Raw genomic sequence first — 27,068 nt, 5'->3', positions numbered from 1 at the left:
GTCCATGTGAGCCATGCCCAAACTCCTCTTTCCCTGTACTAGACAATTCTGTCCTTGGATCCTTTCCTTCAGACTTTTTGCTCACTTTACAAGTCAAGACAGAGACACCTAATAACAGATGCTGTTCATGCTCAGCAAGTTTACAAATCCATGATCCAGGAACCTCCAGAGCCAAGCAGCTTGGCCTGCTGGAAGCAGCTGTGCCTGAGCTGCCTTGTGCCTGGCTCTGGGCTGCCCTGAGAGCTGTTTCTAGAGTGGAGAGTCATGGCCCATGGGCAGATCCCTCCTGCCTGCCCAACCAATGCTGCACAGAGAGTCCTGTCCCTGATTGCAAAGTATCATTCATTGCAGAGCATCCGCCAAGAGAAGGGAAGCATCAGGAGTATCAGTTTGACATAAATAGGACAAAGGAAACCTGAAGGGGTTTCTCTGCATCACTAGTGGTCAGTTTACCTCTGCTGTCCCAGCCAGTTCTGCAGGCCACAGACCCTTCTAAGCTCCTCTGCACTTCTATGGCAGTGGATTCCTCACATATCTTTTAGGAGAGGGGAAAAAAATTGAAGGCATTTAATTTAGCCACTGCTTCTGGTGAAATGTAGAAGCACCTAGTGTTTTGAAATTCCTAAGTCTCATACCAGCTGTTACAGAGTGAGAGGCACTCAGCATTGCTGAATTCATAACAACAGGCACACAAACGTGACTGCTTATTCTCACTTGTGGCTCCTGTTTGTCATAAGCTCCTCAAATATGCAATAGTGAGGCGCACCCCCATACGGAAAATGTTGCACAAAACAGAGCTATCAAGTTATTTTGAAAGATGTAGAAAAGGAGAATTCAAAAATCTTGAAATAAGTATAATTTTATTTCTTTAATTACCAGTTCTTTAAGTACCTAATCAGAGTAAACTGAAATCTTGCCACACAAATGTTAATTTGAGATAAAATGGTGTTTGATAAAGAGATTTACACTAATTGTCATGGCCATGTATGAACAGAGTACACATGCTTCAGGGAACCTTCCTTGTCATCTTTTTAAATACCCCTTAAAATAGAATATCCACAGTCTGGTAGGCATTTCTGCAGTAGCATTTAAACTCTCTGAAGAATTGCTTTCATGTACACTATTTGACTGACACCATTACATAAAAATTCTCCCAAAACAAATCCTGGAAGTTAGTAGTCCCAGTTTTTTATTTTGCTTGCATAGGCTAAAGCTCATAACTGAAAGAGTTATTTTGGACACACACAATACCGACAATGTGTTCAGCCTGAAGAATGGAAATGAATGGTGGACACTCTTTCCCATATATCTACATTGTCTAAGGAAATGGGGAGTGGTAAGGGGCCTTTGTAGCAGTAAACACACAGCAGGTAAACTCTATGGCACTCTGCCTCTTGCTCTGAGAAGAGGAAACTCGACAGTATTTCAGGCAGAAGCTCATATAAGCCTTCTACTTTTCTGTACCCTCACAGGTATGGTGTTTATTTAGGGTACTTTCAAATATCTTTGGAATTGTTTATGCAAGTTAACATTTCTTTACTTAGCTAAGGTCATCTATGACAAGAATTTATTAAAACTTTCATGTTGCCAGGTAGGTACTGCATCCAAATTAAAGGGAAACTGAACCTCCTGCAAAATTACACAATTAGATGTAAAATAACTCGCACAGAAGCAATATTAATTGCTTATCATAGGACAGAGTCAAAGATTAACATGTCTTGTTTCACCATTGCCTTTCCTGTATTGCCACGTCCTTTGTTGCCTGTCTCACGTGCAGGGTGCAGCAGGGAATCCCAGGCTACAGAATGGTGGGAACAAGTCACTAAAATCCATATGGTAATATACATTTTCAGCAGGAGCAAGGTGCAGGTCTGTCAAGCAGCTCTGAGTCTGATACTTGTCAGTCTCTCACTGCAGTGAAAACTCCTAGGAATATAAAATCACGACAGCCTTCCCAATGATTTAAAGGGATGACAGAAGTGCATTATAGCAAACACATGGGGAGTACATCCCAGGTTGTCTAATAAGCAGTCCTTGCTTGAGGATTTGCATATGTGTGAATATTCCATTAGCATATGAGATGTTATATTTTAAGAATATAAATATGCTAAAGTGCAATGGGAAAAGGTCAGTAAGTATGTTAAGCTGTGAATATAAGCAATTTTAGAGTGGTTTTATGATTTTCTCTATACACAAACTGGCTCTGATCAAGGTAGTTAATTTTCATCTCCTGGAGCAACTAAAATTTTAAATTATTACAAATCATTCATTTGTCCATTTATTTGTTATCATGCAGCCTATTTATTGAGCTCAGAGCATGGTTCTTCCAGGGCTTGTTGAAGCCTTGAGAACATATTTTTTGGGAAGTGGCACAGCTAATTTTCTCCTTACTGTGCATCCATGGTGCTGTTTCTACACAGGGCTCTGGTTTTTCCCCAGGAAAGGCTAAAAGTAACTCTGCTTTACACTGCTTTTGGGCATCATCTTGCAAAGTGTGGCTTGACTAAAACAATGCAGCCCTGTGGTTAATAATAATACATGGTACCTTTGTGGCTGCAGGCACTGCCACGTGTTCACATAACTTCTGGCGATGAAAGATGAACAAGACTGATTCCATGTTCCCCCACCAGCAAAAAGTATAAATGCTGCTCATTTACTGCAGTTTAAAGACAGAGAGGGGTGGCAGAGAAAAACCTGTCAGCAGTAAGTGCCCTGGTGTGGGTGGCCAGAGGCAGTGACATTGCTGGTTCCTTGTCATGGCCACTCTGCCTGCTGTGGGTGGTTTGCAATTTATACCTGGATGAGGTGTGCAGGGAAATCTGTATTTCATACAGCTGCTTTGTCCTGTCATCTCTTTGACTTGGGGAACTAGAGTTGCATTAGTTATAGTCTTTCACCATTTTTAAGCTTCTTTTAAAACAATGGGGACAAAGACATATTAAAAAAAAAGCCAGAGAGAGCTTGAAGTTTTGAAATGAGAGTGTTTACTGCCAGACACATTTTCCCTTTGGAGAGACACACATTTGGCTCACATTTTACAAAAGGAAAGGCCTGTAGCTTTTTGAAGATCAAGCCTTCTTATATATTTAGTGATAACAAAGACTTCAGCCTTAAACTTTCCGGAGCATTAGGTAGGTGCTTAAACCTACAGCATTTGTTCTCCCATTTTTTTTTGAGCAGAGAGGTAATAAAACCATAAACTATTTACTTCTTTTTATACTTTTAAACTAAGTATTACCAATGTGGCGGTTATTCCTCAGTGTTAAAATAAGACTTTATATCTAGCATTGCAAATATACACGAACACTTTAGACTGGTGTGATTTACAGTGTCTGAGCTGTAAATGGAATGGAAAAACTGATCTTTAACTGCCACTAAAATGGCACAGGCATCCTCAGTCCTAAGAGTTTCTCCATCAAAGTGCATGAAATAGCCACAGATGAACACACTAGCATTTTTAATGAAAGAATATTGAAACTGAATTTGTGGCACTTCTAAAACAGTTGAAGCAACTAAACTTTTTTTCTCGTCACAAGGGGGGAAAAGTTACTAATTTTGCTATTCTCTGATATCTGAATTAATGACTTACAACATCCTGAAGGAAAAATCTCTCTTATGTTAACACAAGGCTTTGTATTCATAAAAATTAAGGTGAAACACACCATGTCTGTCAGAGAGTCATTTATTTGATGAAGTTGCAGAGGCTCTTGCCTGGCCAGGGGAGGGTGTTGATCATTTGATTTAATACTTGTATGCTGTGTGGAACCTGGACATAACCATTCTGCTTGTTTAAGGGACTCAGTAACAGAATTTGCATTAATACCACGTTTCCATGGAAATCAGATTAAATTAATTTCATGTTTGTGTGAGCCTCATCCTGCCTGGCAATTGACTAAGATTAAGATTTCTACTTATCTTTTTTGTTTTTAAAGGTTGGAAAGAGATTACTTATGTAGAAAAGGAAAACTGAAAAAAAGTTAAGAAATCATTATCCTGCACTTTTGCTTTATATATCTGTTAGGCTACATTTGAAGTGTTTCAGGTATTTTTTTCTATTCCAATCCACTTTAAAAAAAAAAAATCCATGTCTTCTTTATTTGTGGACTACACTTCAGGTATAGCAGACCCTTTAAAATTTCTAGGAGCATTTGCTAGCCAATTGTATAATTTTTCATGATGGGATGCTTATTTGCCAGTTTGTGCCATGAAGTCATGTGGAAATATCCCAGGCAGTTTCAGTCTGCAAAAAAGAAAGATGTCACAGGTGGAGAAAATCTGAAGTAGTCTCCCAAAATCGCATAAGAAGCCAATCTTACAAAGGCTCCAGAAAATAGCGTCAAAAATGACCTCTGAACTTGGCATACTGCTATTGCAGGTACCATGTAAAGACCTGAGTTACTCTTTGGCTATCCCAAAAATAACATGTATCACAGCAGTGTGCCTCAGCTTCACTGCGTCATTATTTGTGAGACCTAGGCTAGTAGGCTTAGAGCTAGTTTAGATATTTTAGACTGCATTTGTCAAACCACTTGAAATGCTTGTGTTTATCCAAAAAGGAGAGCTGTTATTTGATGAAAAGTGACCCCTTCTATGGGGAAGGAACATCTGATACCATAAATCTCTTTAATTTAGCAAGCAAAACAAGAAATTAGACTAAGCAGAAACTTGGAATTAAAAAACTGAGACTAGAAAACAGATGACTGTAACTAATTATTGGAAGATCTCAAATAACAGGAGAAGAAATAACCTAAAAGCAGAAAGGCAAACAGGGAATTTGTTCAAAATAGCTGTTCAGGCCTCAAATATGCACCTTGGCTTAAGACACACTTCCTTTTGTACCTAAATAAAACTTCGAGCATCTCTAAAGCAGCTGTCATTAAGTACTGCTGGATGTTTTGCCTTTGCCTGGTTTATCTGGGAAAAAAATATAAAACAAAGCGTAACCCCCAAACAGAAGAATTTGAAAGAACTATGAGACAGTGTCAAATTAAGTGTATACTTAAAAATATAATTTTAAAAAACATATGGGAGAGAAAGAGATAGAAAGGCTGAAAACATTGAAGTACTCATCTTAGCACTTTATGCTCGAACACTTCTTTGTTCTGAAAGCTTTGAAAATGAATAAAAAGGGGTAAATATCTCCCAACATAAACATTCTTTTTGTTTTGGTTTGGTTTTTTGATTTAAAAAATGCATGGATTATCCATCAAAAATATTTTAGTTTTGAGGAAAGAATTCTTGTACCAAAAAAGTGTTGCTTGACCAACATTGTTTGAGAGAGATTCATTTTGGCCTTTCCGCATATACAGATAGGGATCACTGGAGGTTCCTCTAAAATAACTTTTGCCCTCTCTGAAATAACTGATCTTCATTGCAGCTGACACAGTCCTCCCTTGCTGCCCATTTGTATCTCATGGACCCAGCAGGTGTTGAGAGGAGGGGCTGCCCTGCAGCACGGCCTTTGTAGTAATTGACATTTATTGCAGGGTCACCATTTCTTTAGCATTCATTACAGACACTGATTAGAGAGGGTGATAAAGACATTGCTGGAGATCAAAGCCCATCCTGGACTGGGGAAAAAAAAAAAAAAAAAGAAAAAAAAGCATGCAAAGTAGCATTTTAAATGGATGCATTTATTTAATCTATTCGCTGCTGATATTTTCATGCACATGGTTTAGTGGTATTAGATTCAGAAGGTGTAGCAGAGGCTTTAATTTGCTTCAGTTCTGGTCTAATAGGCATAAAGACACCAGAGGATTCTGAAATACTGAACTCAGAGGTACTCTGACAAACCTTTGTACTCATAATAACAAGAGCTGGTGTGAGCTTATACAATTTAAAACTAATTGCCCAGCCAACGTTCTCATTACCATATTGATGCAGTTCATAAATCAAAGCCCTGCCTATTCAAGCTGTTTACCAGTCTTGCATTAAGCAGGGTATTTCAACTGAGAAATGTAGCATGTTGCCAAAATACTGCAGAAACTTTTATAAGACTGATAGGAGTGCAAACCTGGGGAGCTGAAGTGCCACAAACCTGGCACTAAAGTGCTTGTTCTTGTTTGTTTTCTGAGTGTGTTCTGATCTAGCCTTGAAAGTTTCCCTAATAATGTACTGGAGCACAGAAACAGGTCCTTAAGCAGCAGGGAGCTGCTGGCAATTTTTATCAATTAGGCTTCCTACAGCAGCTTCTTTGCTTAACCAGGAGACAAACACATTTTTTCTGGAAGAAATACAGTACTTATGCCAGCTGAATTGAAGTGCACACATAAGAATGTAGGCTTTTTGTATAGGGAAAGGAGACATTAAGGCTCTTAACTAAGAAACCTAAGCTAGTCGTCAAAATTAGGCACCTGAAGTTTAATTCTTTGAACAGTCTACTAAGAAATCTGAAAGTACAATTCATCTTCCTAAACAAGTGCCTACCTGCAGGTGCCAGGCATTGCCCCCCTGAGATGCCCTGCTGTCCTACGACAGCCACACAGTAGGCATGTCAGAGGAGTTGGAGATTTGCACCTCTCTGAGCTGCCAGCTGAAGACCAAGTGGGTTAGTTTAGGATGCCTCAAAGGACATTAGAAGCCTATGTTTAGGCAGTTGAATTTACCTGTTTTTTCCTTTCAGGTATTCATCCAGCTGGCTTAGGTATCAGAAACAATCAGGTCTTGTAAGCAGGATTAATGTACTTGGGCAGGGTTCAGAAGCTACGGGGGTCTGGCTGCTTCCCACTCTCTAGACTGGCTGGTTTCAGACCAGCTCAGGCAGTTCTTATCCCAAACACCAGTGTCCTGTGAGTTATTTTTCTCTCTGTACTTCGCTCAGAAAGCAGCAAGAGAGATGTATTTTTATGTGGTTTCTCCTGGAATGAGTGTAGTAGCTCCTGGTGGCTGCTGTGGCATCTCTTCCCCTGCACCAGGCTTTCACCGTTGTTTTGGCCACGGCCACAGGTGGCAAGGACAGAGGGTGCTGAAGCAAGAGTCAAGGCATTGAGATTACTTTGAAGATCAGGACCAGGACTTGAAATGAACTTAGTGTAAAGGAAGCTCGAAGCAGAAGCACTGCATTAAAGAGTTACTGAAAGGTGTTGGAGCTGTTGGGGGAGTAGATTATGGGAAAATCAGAAGCTTGGAGGAGTGTAGGGAGCTGCATAAGGTTATTTGCTTATCCCTATTTAAGAGAACACAGTTCAGGGGAAAAGAGGCACATATTTCTAATGAAATGCAACTCTCTTCCATAAACAATATTAGCAAGAAGTGTTCACCCTATTGAAACAAGTGCTGTTCTGCAGTCATGATGCCTGATGAAGCTTCAGTCTCTTATGTTCTTTGTGTAAATTCAATCACGATGATTAGTAAATAAAACATTTTTGACAGATGGAAGATGAAAAGTGATTAAGACAATGCTTTAGTGATAGAGAAATTTTGATTCCAGCTTACAACCCTTCTACTGCCTGTGTGGTCATAGCAGATGCAAGCATCCAATTCCTTATATGCAAATTGTGGATAATAATGGTTAAAACTGAAATTAATATGAACTGATACTTTCTCATAAAGGCACCGAGACAGTGATATGTTTCTGTTTTTCAGAGAGAAATAAATTTAAAGAAATAATTTTTTAAATATTTTAAAATTTATTTTAAATTTAAAAATAATTTCTTTCTTTTTAAGGAGTTATGAACCATACAAAACCAGATCATACCAGTTTCTGACCCTGTGAAATGCCAAAATAACTGCTTTTGGCTACTAGTTGGTGTCACAGGTTCAGCAGAGATTTTTTAGAGGGATGTGTACAATTTTGGAAGACATTTGTAGGCTGGGGAAGACAATGTTTTGTTGATAAACAATTTTGAATAGAGAAGAGCTAAACAAAACAAAACAAAAAAAACCAAACCAACCAACCAAACAAACAAACAAAAAACACAACTTAAAACTGCTTGCTATTTTCCTAACTTGTAGAGTGAGGAGTGGTGATTGTCTTACCTCATTTCTCTTCCAGGAGCTTAAAAACAGAAAGATATGAATAGAAATGTGTTATGTAACTAAATGTTATCATAGACATCCTCCAATATGAAAAAAACCTGGTCCTTCCAGCTTCTGCAAAATGAAGATTAATTTCCAAACAGTCCATTGAGCATCCCATGAACATATATAATGGAATTCACACACTTTACAAGCTGAAGGAACATGAAGGAGAAGCAGCTCATACCTGTGTGTCTTTGCTTGCAGAAAGGATGTTTCCTGACTATGGTGTGGACTGGCAGCTTAGATAAAAACTTGGCATCTTACTAATGTGAAGCTCATCAGCCTAAGGGATACAGACTTTTTTCTTTCTATGTGGTTTATCTAGTGTTATTTTTAAAATATTTATCAAGTGTTGGCTCATTTTGGAATTTGTGTTTTGGAAGAGTGTCCATGTATGGCTGGCTGCTCTTCCGATTCCACATTGGTTGCACTGCCCAAATAAAAACAAAGTCAAAGTATTCCAGGGCAATATCTTTACATCAGGTTTAATTTCTAAAGCAATTCAGAGTGTAATCTTAAAGCACTCAAAATTGCCTTCTAAAAGCATGTAGTCAAACAACCTCTGGCCAATGTCTCATCAGGAGACTGATGGTACGTTTCATACATGTAAGACAAGGCACACAAGGCAGAACAGGGAATATAAAAGTAACACATTGAATGCAGTGGTAAAAGGTGCCTATTGGCAGGAGGAAAGACAGATGTTATTCTTTGAAGATACTGTACTGCTGCTCACACATTCCTGCTATTTAGTTTTGCTCAGGATTGTAACCATACTATTCATGGGCTGCACAGAGCAGAAACATTTGCAGAATCAAGACCCACTTTATGTAAACTAACTAGAACTAAACACTGCCCATGGATCTATGCTCTTAAGAAAGGGCAACAGTCATATTGCAGAGAGTATTTTCTCACCTTATTTGCAATTACATGTGGTGTAAGGTGACAATGACAATGCCTTTGGAAACGCTGGTTTAGGCAGAAATACAATTGAGTCAGCGTACTGGCAGGATGTTTGTGCCTCTGCTGGATTAAACTCAGCCTCAGGCTCAGCAAGGAGCACAAAATGTGTCAACAATTCCTCTCATAGCAGTCTTTTCTCCTATATACTGCAAGCAGGACCAGCTGTAAATAAATTGCTGACATTGCTGTGTTTGTTAAGAAGGTGCTTGGAAAACAGCACATCTGCCACCAACAGTTGCACCTAAGACAAACAAAAATGAAAGCACTATTAAGTTAACCAAGGGTTAATTTTAGTTTATTGCATGAGAAGATATTTTACTTTCCTTGACAATGAGAATGAGCTTCTGGCAGGTGGGGGCAGTGATGGCAAAGCTGGTGGTAGACAGACCTGGTAGTGCAACTGTCCTGGGATAACACTTCTGAATTGAGACAACCCTCACTAAACTATCATATAACCAATGTAAAATAAAGTAATTTCTGAAAAATGGTTCCCCCAAGATGTGGCTTCATTTGCTGACTGACTCATTCACAACTATACCAAATTTTTTGCTGGATAAAATACTGCTTAACTTCAGTGAAGGCAATCAGGAGCATGAGGTGTAAAAGAAACCAGCATCTCAGTGCCACCTCCTTCACTCGCTGAAATGAGCCAGGATGGACGTAGATGTGGCAGCATCTGTGCCAAATATCTGTGCCTCAAGGATATCTCAAGGTGAAAAACATTATCTACAGCTACAACACTGAGTACATGAATACATTTATTAAACGAGTAGAAGGGTATTGCAGCATTTCCATTTTTGCTGTTTGCCCTGTGCAAAAGCAATATAGAAAAAAGCTTCCAAAATTTAACTATAACTCAAAGACTTCTCACCCTGCATTCCCACTGACAATACACCCTTCTCCTTTCCAGGCTGGATTTGCAAATAACTAATTTATAATCACACTCAGAGGCCCATGTGTACAGTAACTTGCACTACAGCTACATTTTGCAGCATATGCAGAAGTCTGTCTGCAAGCTATGATTCTATTAATATATATAAAAGGAAAGACTTGTAAAGCTTTGGCAGTAAATGTAGGTCTTGACGAAACATAGGCAAAAAATAATTAAAATTTGCAAGTGACATGGAAGCTAATTTTGGTACTCCTTTACACTGGCTTTATACTACATCAAAAGGCATTTCACTGCCTACTTTTTCAAAATCTGACAGCATCCAAACTGAAGCAGTGGGAACCTGACTCCAGGTGCTCCAGGTGATAAAGCAAAGAACGATGTTGAAGTCTGGCATAATGTGAAGAATGAGGTCATGCTGTATTTTTAGAAGTGCCTGTTGTTCCTATGCAGCATGCTCTTACTCTCCCTTATCATTTTTTTTCCTTCCCCTCTCCTTTTTTCTGCCTTTATCTGTGAATAATTCAGCCAATGCGTGCAGAAGGCTGTTTTCGCCCCAGGGATTCTCACACATACTTCAGTTGACAGAGTTCTTGTGCAGCAAGGAAGCTGAAACGTCTTTTGTTAAGGATCTGCTCACTTCTTTTTCTGTTCTGCCCCAATACTTGGAGGATCTTTTGGCAACTCATGCAGTTCCTGTTGTTATGCTTATGGAAATTACCAGAATTGAAAAATATGGGGTTACCATGCAAAACAGGTAAAATTATCATCAGGAAAAAAAATTAATTTTCTCTTAGTCTATGTTTCTCGGATTCCCTTGCCTTATTTGCTTAAGTTTTTAGGGGAATATTGCATAAGTTAATAGAAAATACTAAGCAAAGTGATTGTGAAAGGGCAAAAAATGCACTAGGGCCTGAGAGGTAGAAACTTTTGATTTTAGATGAGTGGTGTATTGTTCCAACCAAGATCAGGACTTGTTTGCTGGTTTACTATGTCAGCTCAGATTTAACTTGAATTTAAATGAAAAAGTTACATATATTCCCATGCTCTGTAATGCCAAAATACACAATAGATATTGAAATGCACTAATTTAAGCCATGTTTGAAAAGCTGTTTTAGGTGACTTGCTGTTAGAGTAACACTATGAAATAAATCACAATCATTTGATTTCAGGCAAAGGGGAATTGAGCCAGTAGGGTGTGATACACAGAGCTGATCTGTGAGGCTTCACTAACATACTTGCATGTGTCAGACCATATGAGAACTTCCCTTCCATGGCATGTCACTAGCTATACCACAAATCTGTATTAATTTACTGCTGATTTTTAAGGAGTTTTCATTAGTAAATAACATTTTATTTGTAAGTTTTAAACTCACATGTGTGAACAGCTGAAGTTGCTACACTCAGATATGCATTTCACATTTAGCAAAAAGAACAAACCTGTGTGTTACTTTTTAATGTTCTTGCTCTTACTAATGCTTCCTGGAGTCAGTTCTGCTTGGACAGTTACCTCTGGTAGTCCTGCATTCCCTTTTTAGTTGAAAAACCTACATATACTTTCATTATTCCACATTGTTACCTACACTAGGTTCTACCAGTAGAGCTAATGCTACAGTATATATTTAGAATTATGTATGCATACAAAAGTAATCTCCCTATTTATAAAGCCTTGAAGACCTTTTCCAGAAAGATTACTAGTTTTCAGAACTTGTATGTGCATACATTCATCATTGTGGTGAGAATTACATTCTTTTGCAGGACTGTCTTAGAGGCCTTTTGAGACATGTACAGATATAGCTCTGAGTGTTCAGAGAACTCTGAGTGACAAATTTTGCTATGGGCAGGATTTCTAAATTCTCTGCTTTGCCAAGAATGCTCCATTTTTTAGGAGCTAGAAATGTAACTCTTTAAAAATATAGAATTTAATATTATACATAAAAGTGTGGGGTTTTTTTATAGTCACTGCTAGATTGAGTAAAAAGATACGTTGCTAGATTGAGTAAAAAGGATGAACAAGGTTAAACTGACATTCTTTCTTCTCACCACTTCCTCCTCAGAGATTTCTTGCCGTACTTGCACAAAACCAGTCTGCTTTTGCATTCTCGATTTGTTCCAGTCTCATCCCAGGAAAAATAAAGCGTACAATAGAATAAGCAATTCCAGTGAACAGAAAAACTCTTTCATGATTTTTGCAATTAAATTGTAAAAATTACAGCTTTACATCATATCCTGTAAAAACCAAAACTCATTTGAGAGAAATAACTTAGGAAAGTTTTAAAAGAAGTTGGGTATTGATTTTCAATGCTAGTAATATAGAGTTATAGAGAGAGATAATGCAAAACACAATATTTTGGATGATAATTTATGTTTGGGAGTCTAAAGCATCATTCTAAAGTACTAGAAATAAAGAATATATATTTCACTTATCCTGTGCATGCCAATTGCAGAATTTGACGTACAAGGCAGAAACTGATACACAGGAAGGTCCACCTAAATATGACGAAGAACTTCTTTACTGTGTAATAACTTCTTTATTACTCTCTATTGTTCTAGTCTCCATGACTAGAACAGATTGCCTAGGAAAGTTGTGGAGTCTCTCCCTCACCAGAGATATTCAACAAGTGTCTGGACACAATCCTGTGCCATGTGCTCCAGGATGGCCCTGCTTGTGCAGGGAGGTTGGACCAGATGATCCCCTGTGGTCCCCTCCTACCCAACCCATCCTGTGATCCCGTGAATTTCTGTAACTGCTTCTGGAGCTTTTTTTTGCTAAATGTTTGGCTTATTACAGCAAAGATGTTACTATGAACACAGAGGTCCTTCTGCAGATGTCATCACAGCAGATCCTGCTTGGCAGCATTACCAAAACTAAAGAGGGTCCAGGAAATGGGCCAAGGATGGGAAGAAAGAGTGACGATAGGAAGGGGCGAAGACTGGGAAAACGAATCTCTGGAGGAGACCTGGAGACCTGAGCACTGCTACTTCTTCTGGAACTACCATCAGATGAAGAACGGGACAGCCACCAGCAGCAATGGCTGGTGATAAGAACCCACCCTCTCACCTGACATGGGCAGCCGGGCCAAAGCTCTTTTGCTGCCCGTTGGGAATTCTGCTAGAGCAGGCAGAACTTTTTGACTTATAGCTTGCTCTGTGTGGTGGGAGCATGGCTTCTTCCAGCGTGCTGGGTGTCAGGGACTCGGCAGCAAAGGTGATGGCTCATAGTGTTGACTCACAGATAAATATCACCTGAAATGGCAAGATGCTTTTTCACTGTGCCCACAATGTAAAAGGTATTATGATAAAAGTTAGTTATTCCAATCATTCAATCTAAATGTGGGAATGTTTTCTTTTTCAAAGACATTATGCTCAATTAGTTCTTCCACTTCTGGAAGTGAAGTCAATTCTGTGTTGATGACTAACCTGAAGCACCTGAGAAAATGAGGCCTTCATTCAGATGAGGCCTCAAAATGAGGTCTTCACCTTCGGAAGTAGGTTTCTCATTCATGCATAGATAATGTAATCTATCTGTGTACCACAGATATGGGCTGAAATTCTTCTTGGCGCTGTTCATCCCTGTAAAGGCAGGATGACTTGGTGTAAGCTTTTTGACTAGACATCCTCTACAGTTTTGTATTAGGCAGTCAAGCCAGGAGGGAGACTTCTCCCACATCAAAATAAGTAAACAAGATAAGTGAGAGCATTTACCTTCTGGAAGCATTTTTCCCTCTTCACTGACTCCAGCAGGAGGTTAGACAGTTTACAATAATGTGTGACGTTTAAATAGCTATCAATAGCTGAGAGGAGATATGCATAAACAGTGTGTACCTCCATGCTCACATCTATTATTGCTGCAGTTCAAATGACAAAGGTAGTACAATAAATCCAATTTTTCTGGATGTGTAACAGTATTCTATCACCAAAGGTATGCGTGTAACAGTAAAATATACACTAGCCAGCACTAAAATATGCCTAGCTGGTGTGCATTGCTCAGTTTATGGCACAAGCAGTGACAGGCACATCACATGCCAGTATCTTACTTTGCTTGCTTCCCACTTTGACAGTCACAGTGCTGCCTTCTGACACATCTTCCTTATCACTGACAGGTTTGCCACATACATCAAAGGCTTAATCTTCTCTTTTTATTTTGAAAAGCTTCTGTTCTGCTTTGCTCTCTCACAGATGGAGTACTGAAACAATCATTAAAATAAATACTATCAATATTCAATCTGTCACAAGAAGTAAATGACATGTATGGGTGAATGGAAGCGATTCAGTGATGCAAGATCGGTTCTTCAGCTGCTCCCTTCTCCCAGTGCATTGGAGGTGCACTGCTAGATGTGAGCATGGATGTTGAGGCTTTTAAAGCAGACAAGGCCAACTCCAATGTAGTACTGAAGCTCTCTGTTATTTTTAGCCTCCTCCTTTTCCTTTTTGAATCTCTTGGAAATGGGCAGGTGCTGCACTGCACTGGCAATTCACTGAATTCAAGAGAGAAAAAAATCATACCTGTACTGACATCTTCTTTTCTGTCTGTTTTCCCTATGACATTTCCCTATGTTTTGTTCCTTAGTCTTCCCCATGGCATTTTAGTAGCTTTATCAGAGCAGGGTAGAAGTTGTCAGTGATTTAACAGACAATGAAAATACAGTGAACAGACACGTTTTTAGATAACAAGCATATGTCTAACATCACTTTAAATGATTTTGAACTGTTGTGTCAATAATCAGCTTAGAGTCATTAATTAAAAAACATTTCTGCATTTGCCATTTCCTTCACAGTCTCTAAGCAAAACAAGTCAAAATTCCCATGTTTTAAGTTCATCTAATCTGCATACATGAAATATTTTTGAAGAGGCACAAATAAATCTGAAGTCAATTTGATATAGACGTTTGATGTTTCAGGGTTACTTTTGCTCATGCACTCAATTACAAGCATGTTGTCATTAATTCTTTTTTCTTTTTTTCCAGGAGCTGAAAGAATTCAGATGTTTTGTATGAGAATCCTAGCATTAATAATGACTGTGTGATAATGGTTTTGGAAAACTAGGAATATATTTCCTGACTACATATGTAGATTTATGTTTCTTAAGAAAAGCAAGAATGAACTGATTTTGATCTCTGATGGATGAAGCCCATTGGAATGGAAACTAACATCTATGAAGAAGAGCAGGGCTCACCTTATCTTACACCTGTCAAGTGCCTGGCAACTCCAAAGGAAGCCAAGTATGAAGAATACCAAAGAAAGACAGAACATCAGATGAGTCCATATGAATTTCAGAATGCATTACAGGAACCTGAACTGAGCTTGCTGTCTGTGTCATCCTTATTGGACCACAATGAGACGTCCTTACAACTTGGCATGGCTGCAGGGTGTGCCAGTGCCGCCAACCAGCCCGAGACAAAACACCTTTGTGAAGGACTATCCTGTTCTACAAGGCACAGGTCAAAGGAAAAGACTTTAGACCTTCCCATGCCCACAGAATGGCCAGTCCTCACAGGAAAAAACTCAGATAAGAAACCAGAAGCAAATTATGAGATCAGAGTCATAAAACACAAACCATGTGCTATCACATTTTCTGATTTCGAATTTTTATCACATGAAGCTGACACTAAGCTCCATATTTGTGAGGCAGGAGAAGCAGATGATATTTCTTCTGAAGAGGAAGAAGCAGATAACAGAGGTGATGATGATACATTTACAGAACTGCCATTGTATGAGGGATTTTTCAAAGGTCTTCAGAGAAGGAATGTTTCTCAAAGAAAGCAAGCTAAACATGAACTTACTAAATATCAGCCCATTTGTCCTTTAGAAGATGGCAATAATCATTCCAAAAAGGCATTGAAGGACCATGACAAGGAAGAAAAACACATGGAGCTGGAGGTAATATAAGCTACTGTTTAGTTTCAAGTGTGTTTCAAAGAAGTGGTGTCATTTAGGGTTGTTACAGGAGGAAAAGGAATTGTGTAAGTTGTTATAGGGTGATAATTATTGTGAATTACAAAATAAGGAACCTAAACCTTCAGTAAAAGTATACCAGTTTTTTTCACTAAACAAATCTTACTTCAGATTGACCACACTTCTATTAGCCTGAACTTCAAACTTTGGTTTTCTGATTTCTTTAATATTTAAATGGAAACATTGGCTCCATTTCCTACAAGATCATATGTCGTGTCACATACAGCATACAGTCTAAGGACTCTTCCAAAGGGATAGAGCTCATGTTTAGTGTTAATGCAGAATATATTTCTTTATGCTGAAAAATGAGCTTTTAGTGTGGTGGTACTATAGCACTGAGCCACCTAACCCACTTTTCCACTGTTTCCACTTAATAACTGGTTTTTGTACTATTATTTCATTAAAACAATGTAGAGGACAAGTTAAAGAGTGGTATATAATAATTTTTTGGTTGGTTGGGGTTTTGTGGTATTTTTTGTATCTTTGCTGTTACATATCATGATGTTCTATAGACCAGTGGCCAAATGAAAACAGAAGTTTCAGGACTAAATAAAAAAACCCTGTGTAATAAAAATCATCCAACTATATATACCCTTTCCAGAAAAAAAAATTGAGTAAATTAACTTTGTTTATTAGAACTGGAGGAACAGAAGCCTCCCAGCTGAATTGTCACTAGTCTGGACAATAAGCACAGTTTCCCCCTGCTTGGAATTGGTGACAAACCAATGACTGGAGCTAAACACATTTATCATTGGAGAAGTTCAGTTCTAGTACAAAAATATGAAGTGACTCCAAACAATGGGCAAAAACAAACCCTTAGAATTGCAATGTTCCTGACCTTGCAGCACAAATTGATCTTAACCTGCAGGCCAGGCATACCTCTCCTTCCTCTGTCTTCTCCTTCCTCTAGCTTTTAAAAGTTATTTTCCATGTAAATCTGCTCTATGCCTTTAAAACCAGGCTGTAGTCCTGTAGTCTTTTACCCAGTGTGTTTTGCTTTACTCTACCTGCAGTTCTCCTTTTACTTCTGGTGCTTATAACACAGAGGTGCTTCATTGATTTCTGATTAAATGAAAAGAAATAGAACTTAGACTATAATGTCCATATTTACATCAAAACTATGGTATAAAATACTTAATTGGTTCTCTCCTTTAGTACCAATCTATCTCCAGTTTGGGGTGACTAATTATGCCCTTAACTGAGTGGGAGTTCTGTGCTGTATTTCATACATATCCCAACTTCACTGCAGAAACCCATCAGTACATGAAGAAATAAGCCAGATTTTTAGAATCTTTCTCAAAAGATAATATTGGGAGACCAAGGCCCAAAGATAGTTCCCAAACAGTGCAACTTTTGATGCAATACTGACCTTGATTCTCGTGACACATAGTTTATTAAGTAATTGCATTGTTCTTCTAACCCAAGCCTCATTTACTCAGAAGCATTCACATTAATGAAAATAATATCTCTTAAAATGGATGCACAACATCCTTTGGATTTTCTTTACTGAAGGTCATTCCCACAGATAAAACGGAGACACCAGGAGATGTTGTCATTTAGTTTACTTTATGTCTATGCCATAAAATAAACTCAAGGATGCAGTTTGTGCTGCAAAATAATGGATTATAAATTGCCAGACAAGCATGTGAAATTACCTAGTAAATCTCAGTAAATGTGTCAAAACATTTCAAAAACTGGATGCAATGTTGCAGTTCAGGTTTTGATTTTTTTTCCTATGGAAATAAGTATGCATCATTCCAGAAAAACCTCCAAGAATTAAAAACAAATATTATCTTGTCTCTCAAATTTTAGCAGCAGTCATGGATTACTATGCAGACTGAAATCTCCCCCCATGACTCTAGTTGAAGCAAATGTATGTCACTGTCAAGTTACTTATTTCTGTTGTTTAGAAATGGTGTTAGGGAGAAATGTCTTTCTAGTGGAAAGAAACTAAATAAATAAAGACAGCATGGGGTAAAAATGCTGACAAGGGCAACCATTACTGCCAAACCTTAAACTTAAAAATCATATAATAAAGAGATTTCTTCAGCCATACAGATACAGACAATCATAGACAGCACCCTGCACAAGATCCTGGCTAAATCCTTGCTACTGGAGTTCACAGTGAAACTGGGTTTAAGATCTATTCTGCAGGGGCATTCCCAGCCAGATGCACCTGACTGAAAACCTCCTGTTTGAGTTCTAGAAAGGAGGAAAGGCTGTCACCTTCGCCAAGACAGAAGCACTGGCCCTTGCAGGCAGTTACCACAAGCAGAGTCAGTGTCCCAGTCTCCTCTTAAATAGATGTTACACACATTTAGGTAACAACTCTTGAACTTCTTGTTTCATTCTAATTAATAACCAGAGACAAATCTTCAAGTGCACTGAGAAGTAAACAAGTAGAGGGAAGATGGAAAAAATTCAACTTGGTATGCTGCCTACTCTATGTCAAGTGCAAGAAACTGCTGAAAACAATTCATATAACGATGCCCTTTAAAAAAAATGTTCTTTCTTTTTCCAAAGGCATACAGCTTCTGCCTCTTCTGAGTGGTACAAGAAAAATGATACTTTTGTTCCATTTATGAATTCAGCATGGTCCCCAAGTTTCCACCCTCACAGCAGTTCTACATATATTTCCTGTGCTTTCTCATAAAATCTAAATTTGGCAATCTGTTTTTCTTTGTCAGAAGTCTGTAATCAGCAGTACATTTACTGTCCAACACAGTTCTGCTCAAATTCTTAGGCTAATGGTTAGACTAAATGTTCTTAGAGGTTCTTTCCAACCTAAATAATTCTATGATTATTTGCTTAGTTCTGCCCAGAGATTCTTTTGCAGCTCCAAAGTGGCACCTTCAGCGATTTTTCCTTGCTTAACTTAAGTCTCCATATCATATTTGATCTGGTGTTTGTGCATGCAGCCAGCTCTGTGTGTAGAGGCAATAAATTATTCAGAATAGCTTCTGAAATGTAACATTTTTCTAGATTGTCACTTCTTCAAACTATACTGAGCAGAAAACAGCTGAAAGACCATATTTAACCAGGAACTACTATTCAACTTTCCATCAGTAAGCTTATCCTATCCTTACATAGCCTGAAAACTATGTGTTACTTTCATGAGTAATATTTCAGGCAAGTAAATAATTGAAGTTATTTTAGGCAGATATCAGGCAATAAGAAAGTATTATGAAACTATACCCTTGACAGTGGGAATTTTCATGGATCTTCCCTCACCCTGGGGACTGTATCGAAATCCTACTAATATTGTTGGCTGCTGCAAAGAGACAAGCATAGTCCTATCAATCAGCAGCAAACTGAAAATCCTCTCTGGGCTGATTTCAAATAGTTTCTTTGGGCAGCCCATATTAGCAATTAAACAGCCAAAAAGTTTTCTGTTGGTGTTGTCATTACTTAGGGCACCTAAAAGGGTTGTCACAGCTTCCTCTATTGTTTCTCTCTCCCATGAGAGACAAGGGGCTAAGTTGGGAAGGCCACGTGCTGGAAAGGAACTGCTTAAAGTAACCATTAGGACATGATAGGTGCTCCAGCAGCCCCTCTGCAGCCTCCCTGTCTGCAGTCATATTTGCATCATGCCTCTTTCAACGCATTTAAGAAGATCTAAACCAAACCTGCTTGTTTGTTTAAAGCATCATAATGATGGACTAATATTTGCATTGAATGTTACTTTGTTCAGCTGGGTCAAACAAAGAGTGAGATGCCACTCCCCAGGAGAGACAATATGACCAAAACAGATAATTCAGGTAATTAAGGTAGTATTCACAGGGAATATCTTTGTCAGGATTTGGCCTTCAGACTGTAAATTCAAAGACTTTTGGAGGAGGCTGCACAGGCATGGGAGTGGCCAGTACATGTCAGAGACAGCCTCTGTGTGCAGCTCTGTATTGTGTTAGCGGGCGAGCTGTGCCATCACCTTTCACCATCAGTAAATCTTCAAGGAAAACTGCAGTGTTCTAAAGGAGGTTTGTGAAAGCTTCATTGTTTTTGACATTTAAAGCTAAGGCAACTGAACTCTGGAAATTATTTCAGGAAACAGTCATTTACTGGGGAAAAAACTGGATGATCAGTTTGTCTTTCCCTGATTATTCACTTACTGTCCTTAATTTCCTTGTTCCGTCTTTGTACTACAGTTGGGTATATTTTATCTTCATTACACAATCATTGCCAAATGAAAAGTTTGATAATCATTGTATCAACTTAAATCACAAGGTTTAGGCTGAAATAATTTTCTGAAATACAATATAGGAGCTTCCATAGCATCTATCCCTCATTTTGTCTGCTTGATGCAGCCCAGGATGCAGTTCTGGGCTGTGAGCACACACTGCTGGCTCATGTCCTGCTTTTCATGCACAAGAAACCCCAAGTTCTTCTCCACAGGGCTGCTCTCAATGAGTTCCCTTCCCAGGCTGTGCTCATGTCTGGGATGGCCCCAACAGGTGCAGCCCCTTGCCAGTGGACTTGTTGGACCTCATGAGGTTCTTGTGGGCCCACTTCTCAGGTTTGTTGAGGTCTCTCTGGATGGCATCCTGTCCTTCTGTTGTGTCAGCTGCACTGCTCAGCTTTGTGCCATCTGAAAACTCACTGAGTGTGCACTCCATCCCACTGTCAATGTCAACATGAAGACATTGAAGACCACAGGTCCCAAGAAAGGGCCCTGAGGGGCACCACTTGTCAGGGGCCTCCACCTGGGCACACATTCATTGACCACAATTCTCTGGCTGTCTCCATCCAGCCAATTCCTTATCAGCCAAATACCCCACCCTTCAAATCCATCTGACTTCAGTTTGAAGATAAAGATGTCATGGGGGGTTGTGTCAAAGGCTGTACAGAAGTCTAGGAAGATGACATCTGTCAGTCTGTCTTGTCAGTTGCTGCAATCACAAATAGAGGAGATTAGTCCCTGAAAATTTATTCAAAAGCCATAGTCCTTAAAGTCAATTATGATTCCTTAAAATAAATGTATTCTTCTGTGTGACCTGTAAACATTTTAATCAAATAATCATATCTTCTGAGAAAGTAATCAGAAAGTTTTAAGTCTTTGATAATGAATTTGACCTGGCAGTGTGCTCAGGTGACCAACAAGGCCAGTGGAATTTTGGTCTTTATCAAGAATAGCATTGCCAGCAGGACCAGGGTAGCAAATGTCTGCCTGTACTCGGCATTGGTGAGGCCACACCTCGAATCCTGTGTTCAGTTCTGGGCCCCTCATTATAAGGACATTGAGGGGCTGGAGTGTGTCCAGAGAAGGGCAGATGAGCTGGGGAAGGCTGTGGAGCACAAGTCTGATGAGGAGCAACTGATGGAACTGGGGTTGTTTAGCCCAGAGAAGGAAAGGCTCGGGGGAGACTTCATCGCTTTCTACAGGCATCTGAAAGGAAAGTATACTGCAGTAGGGGTCAGTCTCTTCTGACATGTCTCAAACGAAAGGCCAAGAGGAAATGACCCTAAACTAGGAGAGGTTCAGATTAGATATTATTAAAAAAACAAAATTCACCTAAAGAGTGGTTAAGCACTGGAATAAGATGCCCAGGGAGGTAGTGGAGTCACTATCTCTGAGAGTGTTCAAGAGACATCTGAACGTGGCACTTGGGGATATGGTTTAGGGGTGATTACACTGGTGCTGCGTTGCTGGTTGGACTAGATGATCTTGAAGATATCTTCCAACCTTGATGACTGTGATCCTGTGAATTTCCTTATTCAGATTATCTTGAGTGCATTCAATTTAAATGATCAGACCAGAGCAACAGTCAAGCCTTCATCTGTGATCAGGTACGAGACCTGCCAAAGCAAGCTTCTTACCCTTATACTTGGATGGCTTACACTCTGCTCAGTGCCTTGCTTAGCCACTCCAAAGCACTTTTCTGAGAGGTACTTTTCTGTTTTCATTAATGAGGCGGTGGAACTTAGGTGGAATTCAAGCTATCTGAAAACTGTGCTACAATAGTTCCTTCTCTAATTCAGTTGTACAGGAGCAAAAACTAGAGAACATATTAGAGTGATGTACAAATTCCTACTCTCATTCCTCCCATACTTCAGAAGTTTGTACTTCATTTTACCCTATGAAACTGAGACTCCAAAGCTAGAAAAGAAGAACGTTTGCAAGCTTGTGATGACTTCTTAGTGAGGAATAATACAGTTGTTATTATTATCTCCTTTTAGTCACCTTCTGCAGACACAGGAAGTCTACTCAGGTAGGAGAGCTGAGTACTGAAATAAAAATACCCAGGGAGAACAGGCTAAGAAGTCAAGGGGAGGAAAATGGGAAATTACTTGTCTAAGAAAGGAGTGATGCACTGATTTATACATTTTAATTTCCTTTGTGTGTCTGTTGGATTTGCACTTTCTGTATTTCAATGACACATTCTCGAGAGCTGATAGGTAAGGACATGGTGACTCGAACTTTGCAAGGTTTTTAGTGTTTATGCTTGTTTTCTGCCTGCTTGGAAAAGGGGTTGGAGAACTGCTGATTACTTTAGCACTGATGCATTGTTATCAGTCAATAAATAATCACAATCAGCTCTTTATTATTAAGAGTTGGGTAAATGCTGGCTTAGGGACTTAATAATTAAAGTTAATGAAGGGATTTTTTATTAGCTTCACAAATTTGAAGGACTAATGGTGAATATAGCATTTTGCATTGAGTACTTTTTTCTGTAACCTCAGTATTCGTATTAGTGTAACGGTTTCCCATTACAATGTGGCATGTTTTGTTTCCTGCTTGTTGTGGACATTAGCTATGTGACCGTTTCTATTGAGAAATTATCAAAACTTTGGAAAATAACAGTAAAGTTATAAGAAGAACTGTAATTTAAGGATATACTTAAAGATCATACTGAAAAGAATTGCTACATTGAAATAATTTAGAAAAACATGTAGATACTATCAAAATTACTGCCCTTTATCTCTTCAGCATAGTTGCATGCTGCTTTAATAAACATCCATCACTCATTGTTGATTAATATAGAATTAAAAAATAAAAATGTATATGACACTAGAAAAGATACGCTACTTGCCATTAGCAGACACAACTATTTTAAATCACAAGATCATCTTCGGGAGGCATCAGTGGCTATGGGGTTGAGGTTGGAGAAAGGATGCACTCTGGTTTTTGTGGAATACATCCCAAAGACTAATTTGAGCAGTCTGTTTCAGCTTGGGCTCTGCCAAAATCCTCCTGGGGAAAAGTTGTAACATGAGGGGACTAACCTGTTCTTTATCAATAGTAAAGCTGATAAACAAATCTCCATGTGATGGGGTGACTAACACTCAAAAAATTTAGAGGGCTGCATTGCAGTTGATTCTTCTGCAGTTTGCAGAACGCCATCATTCTAAAAATGTGTAGTATATGGTATATATGACTGTCATAGTGAGATTTTGAGAAAATTAAAAATTCAGGATAAACTAATGAAGAAAATTGAATAATTAGTCAAAAGGACAACTCATCTTGACTTTCAAACTCCTTTAGAAAATTTTTCAAAGTACATTTCAACTTGGTGTTGAATTAGGTAATATGCATATTTCTATATAATATATATATATTATAGAAGGTGAGATTACTGAGTTACCTTGCACAATGTGAAACCCTTGGCCTGTTCAGGCTACTGTGTAGAACTTTATAGTTCTCCTACTGAGAAGATACAGCACTGCAAGCGAATTTTGTTGTACAGCCTCATCATGGCCCCATGCTCAGACATCAGCATAAGAGCCCCCAAACAGCTTTTTGAGAACTCCTGCTTTAGCATGTTCAAGAGCATTAATGCACTGTTTATTGTTTAGGTTATTGTTTTTATTTATCTGTAAAGCTGCAGAAGACTAAACAGTTAACACAATTAGATGCATTATACCAAAGGGGGGAAATATTCATTACTTGAAACTTGAGTTATGTTTTTTGTCATATATTGACTACTTTATTTGTTGTGTATTTGACTATTTTAGAATCATAAGGCCCCTTCAGTAAACAGCAATAATATTTCTGGTCTTGTCAGAAAACATAAAAGAAGATTATGTGTTTATGGTTGCACTGAGACCATAAAGAAAAGAGGTATACAAGATTCTGAAAAGTATCTGAAAATATCTGGAACCTGTGCAATGTCTGCCCATTCAAGTGTTTCATGTATCTCTGCAGAAGGGGAGAAAAAGTCAACAGAAAATATGCCCTGTCTAAGTCCTGGCTGTGATGAACAGCATTCCTCTGTCAGAGCACGGGAACAGGCACCTGTGAGAATTACAGACTGAGTCTTAGGTGCAGGGAACCAGAAGAAACATGTAGAAATCTGCTAATCGGCTTATCATTGAAATTAGGATATTTCTTCAAGAAACAGATGGAGACACTGGATAAACTGTGGGATGGGCAGTAAGCAGAATTTATGAGATTGGAAACTTGTACAAAGGTTGAGGGGACCAGGTTGGTTGCATTTTAAAGTTCATTTGGCTGACAAGTGAGAATTTGGTATGCTTCTCAAGTCAGCCAATAGAACAATATAGTAGAGAAAAAAACAACTCAAAAAAAAAAAAAACAACAAAACCAAAAACAAAAAAAACCCAGAAAGAAACAGAACATTACTGAATCAACCCTGCAAAGTATACTTTGTAATATGTAAAATTCTTGAGATGGAGTAAGAAAAATTAGTTACAAATTTCTTCATACATAGAAGTCCCACTGGAAGATTGTGGCACTTCCTATGAGGCATTTAGGTGCTTTTGAAACTTCTTCCTAGGTAACACATGCCCAGTTAATGAAAATTAGACTTTAGTGATAGAGCTAGGATCCCTCTGTCCCTCTTTGTGTGAAATTTTAATAAAGGAATATTAGCTTGTTATTTTAACAGATATATTTCTTTGGGAGTGCCACGGGACCCCAGCTGATGTAATCTGACCTGCTAAGGGATCTATAGCCATTTTGGTACTGCCACATCACAAGCTACCATACAACCAGAAACCTGTGTAAACACTGAGATCCATGACTCAACTCAATTCAAAGAAACATTAAAAAAATTCAATGTCATGAACTTCATAGAGAGTTGATGGATCTGAGATTTCATTTTATGACATTCTTGTGTGGTTACTTTCTATAGGAAAATGTCATAAGCCTTAAGCCTTTCTCCTTAACAATCTTTGCAAGTATGGAGTATTTCAGATTGTAATAAAACTGGAAACAGAGTGTTCTTTCTATCCAAGCTTTTGTTCGAACTGATGATCTTGTAAAACTCTTGCCTGGTTTTGAATTATCTCAGAGCTAAAACTTCTGCAGTGCAGTGAAGGGAAATCTCCTCTGAATTAGCTTGGAGTTCTCCCAAAGTAAATCAGACAGGACATTGAAGTCTACATCTGCGTTTGAAATATTTTTTTCTTCCAGAAATTAACTTCAGTAAAATCTCACTGGTCTTTTCTGTTGTATTACTGGGCTCTCTTTATGTGTGCTTTCTATGGATTTTGAAATTCTTTGCCATTTAGACTATCAATGCAACATTTCTAAGATCAGGTCTAGAATAGGTAATGTTTTAGCATTACAGATTTAACATTTCATTTCTAATGTATGTGCAGAGAAATTTTGTGTGGCTTTAATCTAATCTTTGTGATGAAACAATTAGCGATATAGTAGATAAACTACTGTAAGGTTTGCAGTTACTATTTATTGTTTCTATTCAAGCAGTATAATGGTGACATTTCAGTATTCACATACTGAGGACTTTTCATTGTGGCAAAAGCCTTGGCAGTTAGTCTGGGGTCTGATTTACTTAAATTAAAAAGTAAAAAAAAAAAAGCTGCTAAACCTGCCAAGAAACAACAGAACAGAACACTTCAACTCATATATATTTTGTTCTTAACGATGTACATTACATATCAAGATCAAGAGAAAAGTACACAAAGCCAATAGCTAGAAGAAAGAAATATACAACTACCTTGTATTAACATGCCAAGATAGGTGCCTTAACTGAGAGAAAGTGGAGTACTGAGTATTTGTGCAACTAAGGATCTAGACTCTGAGACTTCACCTCAAGCTGTACTTTTATCTGCTCTGTTGTAGATTTTCCCAAGGTATTATAACTAACTGGTGATATATGGAAAATTAACATGTTTGTGAGATAAAAGATGATTACCCCTGGAAGACAGAAACATTCCAAAGACCCTGGGTTTTTTAAAATAAAAGTTGCAATATTATGATGCATTTCTAATGCAAGGAGGCTATCAAGATACTCCTCTGTTTTGTGTTTTGTGTAGTACAGATCATGAGCTATCTTGAATTGTCCAAGCCTTGTCTTGGGGGATACATAATGCCACTGAGGTTAAAAAAAAAATAAAAAAATTGAAAGAAGAAATGGGATTAAAAAGCCTTAGTGGGAAACGCCCCGTATTCCAAGTAAGCAGAGATGAACTCAGGTCTTTCTGAAAAAATTATGGAAGTTTCAGAAAATGCTTTTGAAACCAAACTTTTCAGACATGACAAAGCCTGCATTTTGCATGTGAATGACAGACAGCAAACTGTAAAATTTCCACTTCTTCAAGTAAAAGAATTTATCATAAATACAAACAAAAATAACAGCAAACTCTAAAACAGTCAGAATTGCTATAAATTGGAATGTATACATTCACAGTTACCTCTGATCATCATATCCTGTGTGCAATGTTTCAAGTTTTCTAAAAAGTTCTTAAGAAAATGAGTTTAAGTTGCATTAAACAGAATGAAGATATGTAAGCTAAAAAAAAAAAAAAAAAAAGACTAGGCCTTCTTGATGGGTGCTTTTTTTCTTATATGGAAATTTTGTTCAAATGATTGCAAATGCTAAGGAGTACTCACACAAGCACCTTGGAACACACAGTATTTAATTCTAATGCAATTAAAATGAATCTGTAAGACCAGCAAATATGAGATTGAAAACTACAAATTTGAGAAGGAAAATTTGGTTTATGAATCCAATTTAAAACTGGCAGTATATATCAAAAAGCTCCAACCCCCTAGATATAGCATGACAAATAAAAGCATTCCATTTTGCAAAGGAACTAATTATTTTTAAATTTGGGGTTACTTTAGTTCAGAAAAAAACTCCCTAAAGATTCAAAATTCTCTATGACAGCGAATAATTCTTTACCCTGGGTGAGATGTGTCAGGAGCCTCCAGCAGCTTGCTAGGTGGGCTACTAAGGAGCTTGGATAGCCTAACTGGCAGGTAAAGGTATTTTCCCCAGAGGAAAGTTGTCAAAATTAAGCTGTCTTTGAAAAGTAATTCGAG

General features: G+C 38.3%; 1 protein-coding gene across 1 annotated transcript in view; it reads left to right on the top strand.

Annotated features, from left to right (window-relative positions):
* The window catches only part of LOC136375022 (uncharacterized), a 124,846-nt gene that overhangs the window by 29,528 nt on the left and 68,250 nt on the right, over nucleotides 1-27,068 (top strand). Inside the window, exon 2 of the mRNA XM_066340380.1 lies at nucleotides 14,836-15,748. Within this exon, the coding sequence (XP_066196477.1) occupies nucleotides 14,993-15,748 (756 nt within the window). The 5' untranslated portion in view covers nucleotides 14,836-14,992. The remainder of the gene's footprint in view (nucleotides 1-14,835; nucleotides 15,749-27,068) is intronic.

Source organism: Sylvia atricapilla, chromosome 2 (genome assembly GCF_009819655.1).
Source record: "Sylvia atricapilla isolate bSylAtr1 chromosome 2, bSylAtr1.pri, whole genome shotgun sequence".
Lineage (NCBI taxonomy): Eukaryota > Metazoa > Chordata > Aves > Passeriformes > Sylviidae > Sylvia > Sylvia atricapilla.
The sequence above is the reverse complement of the archived record's forward strand: the minus strand, read 5'-3'. Positions and strand labels throughout refer to the sequence as shown.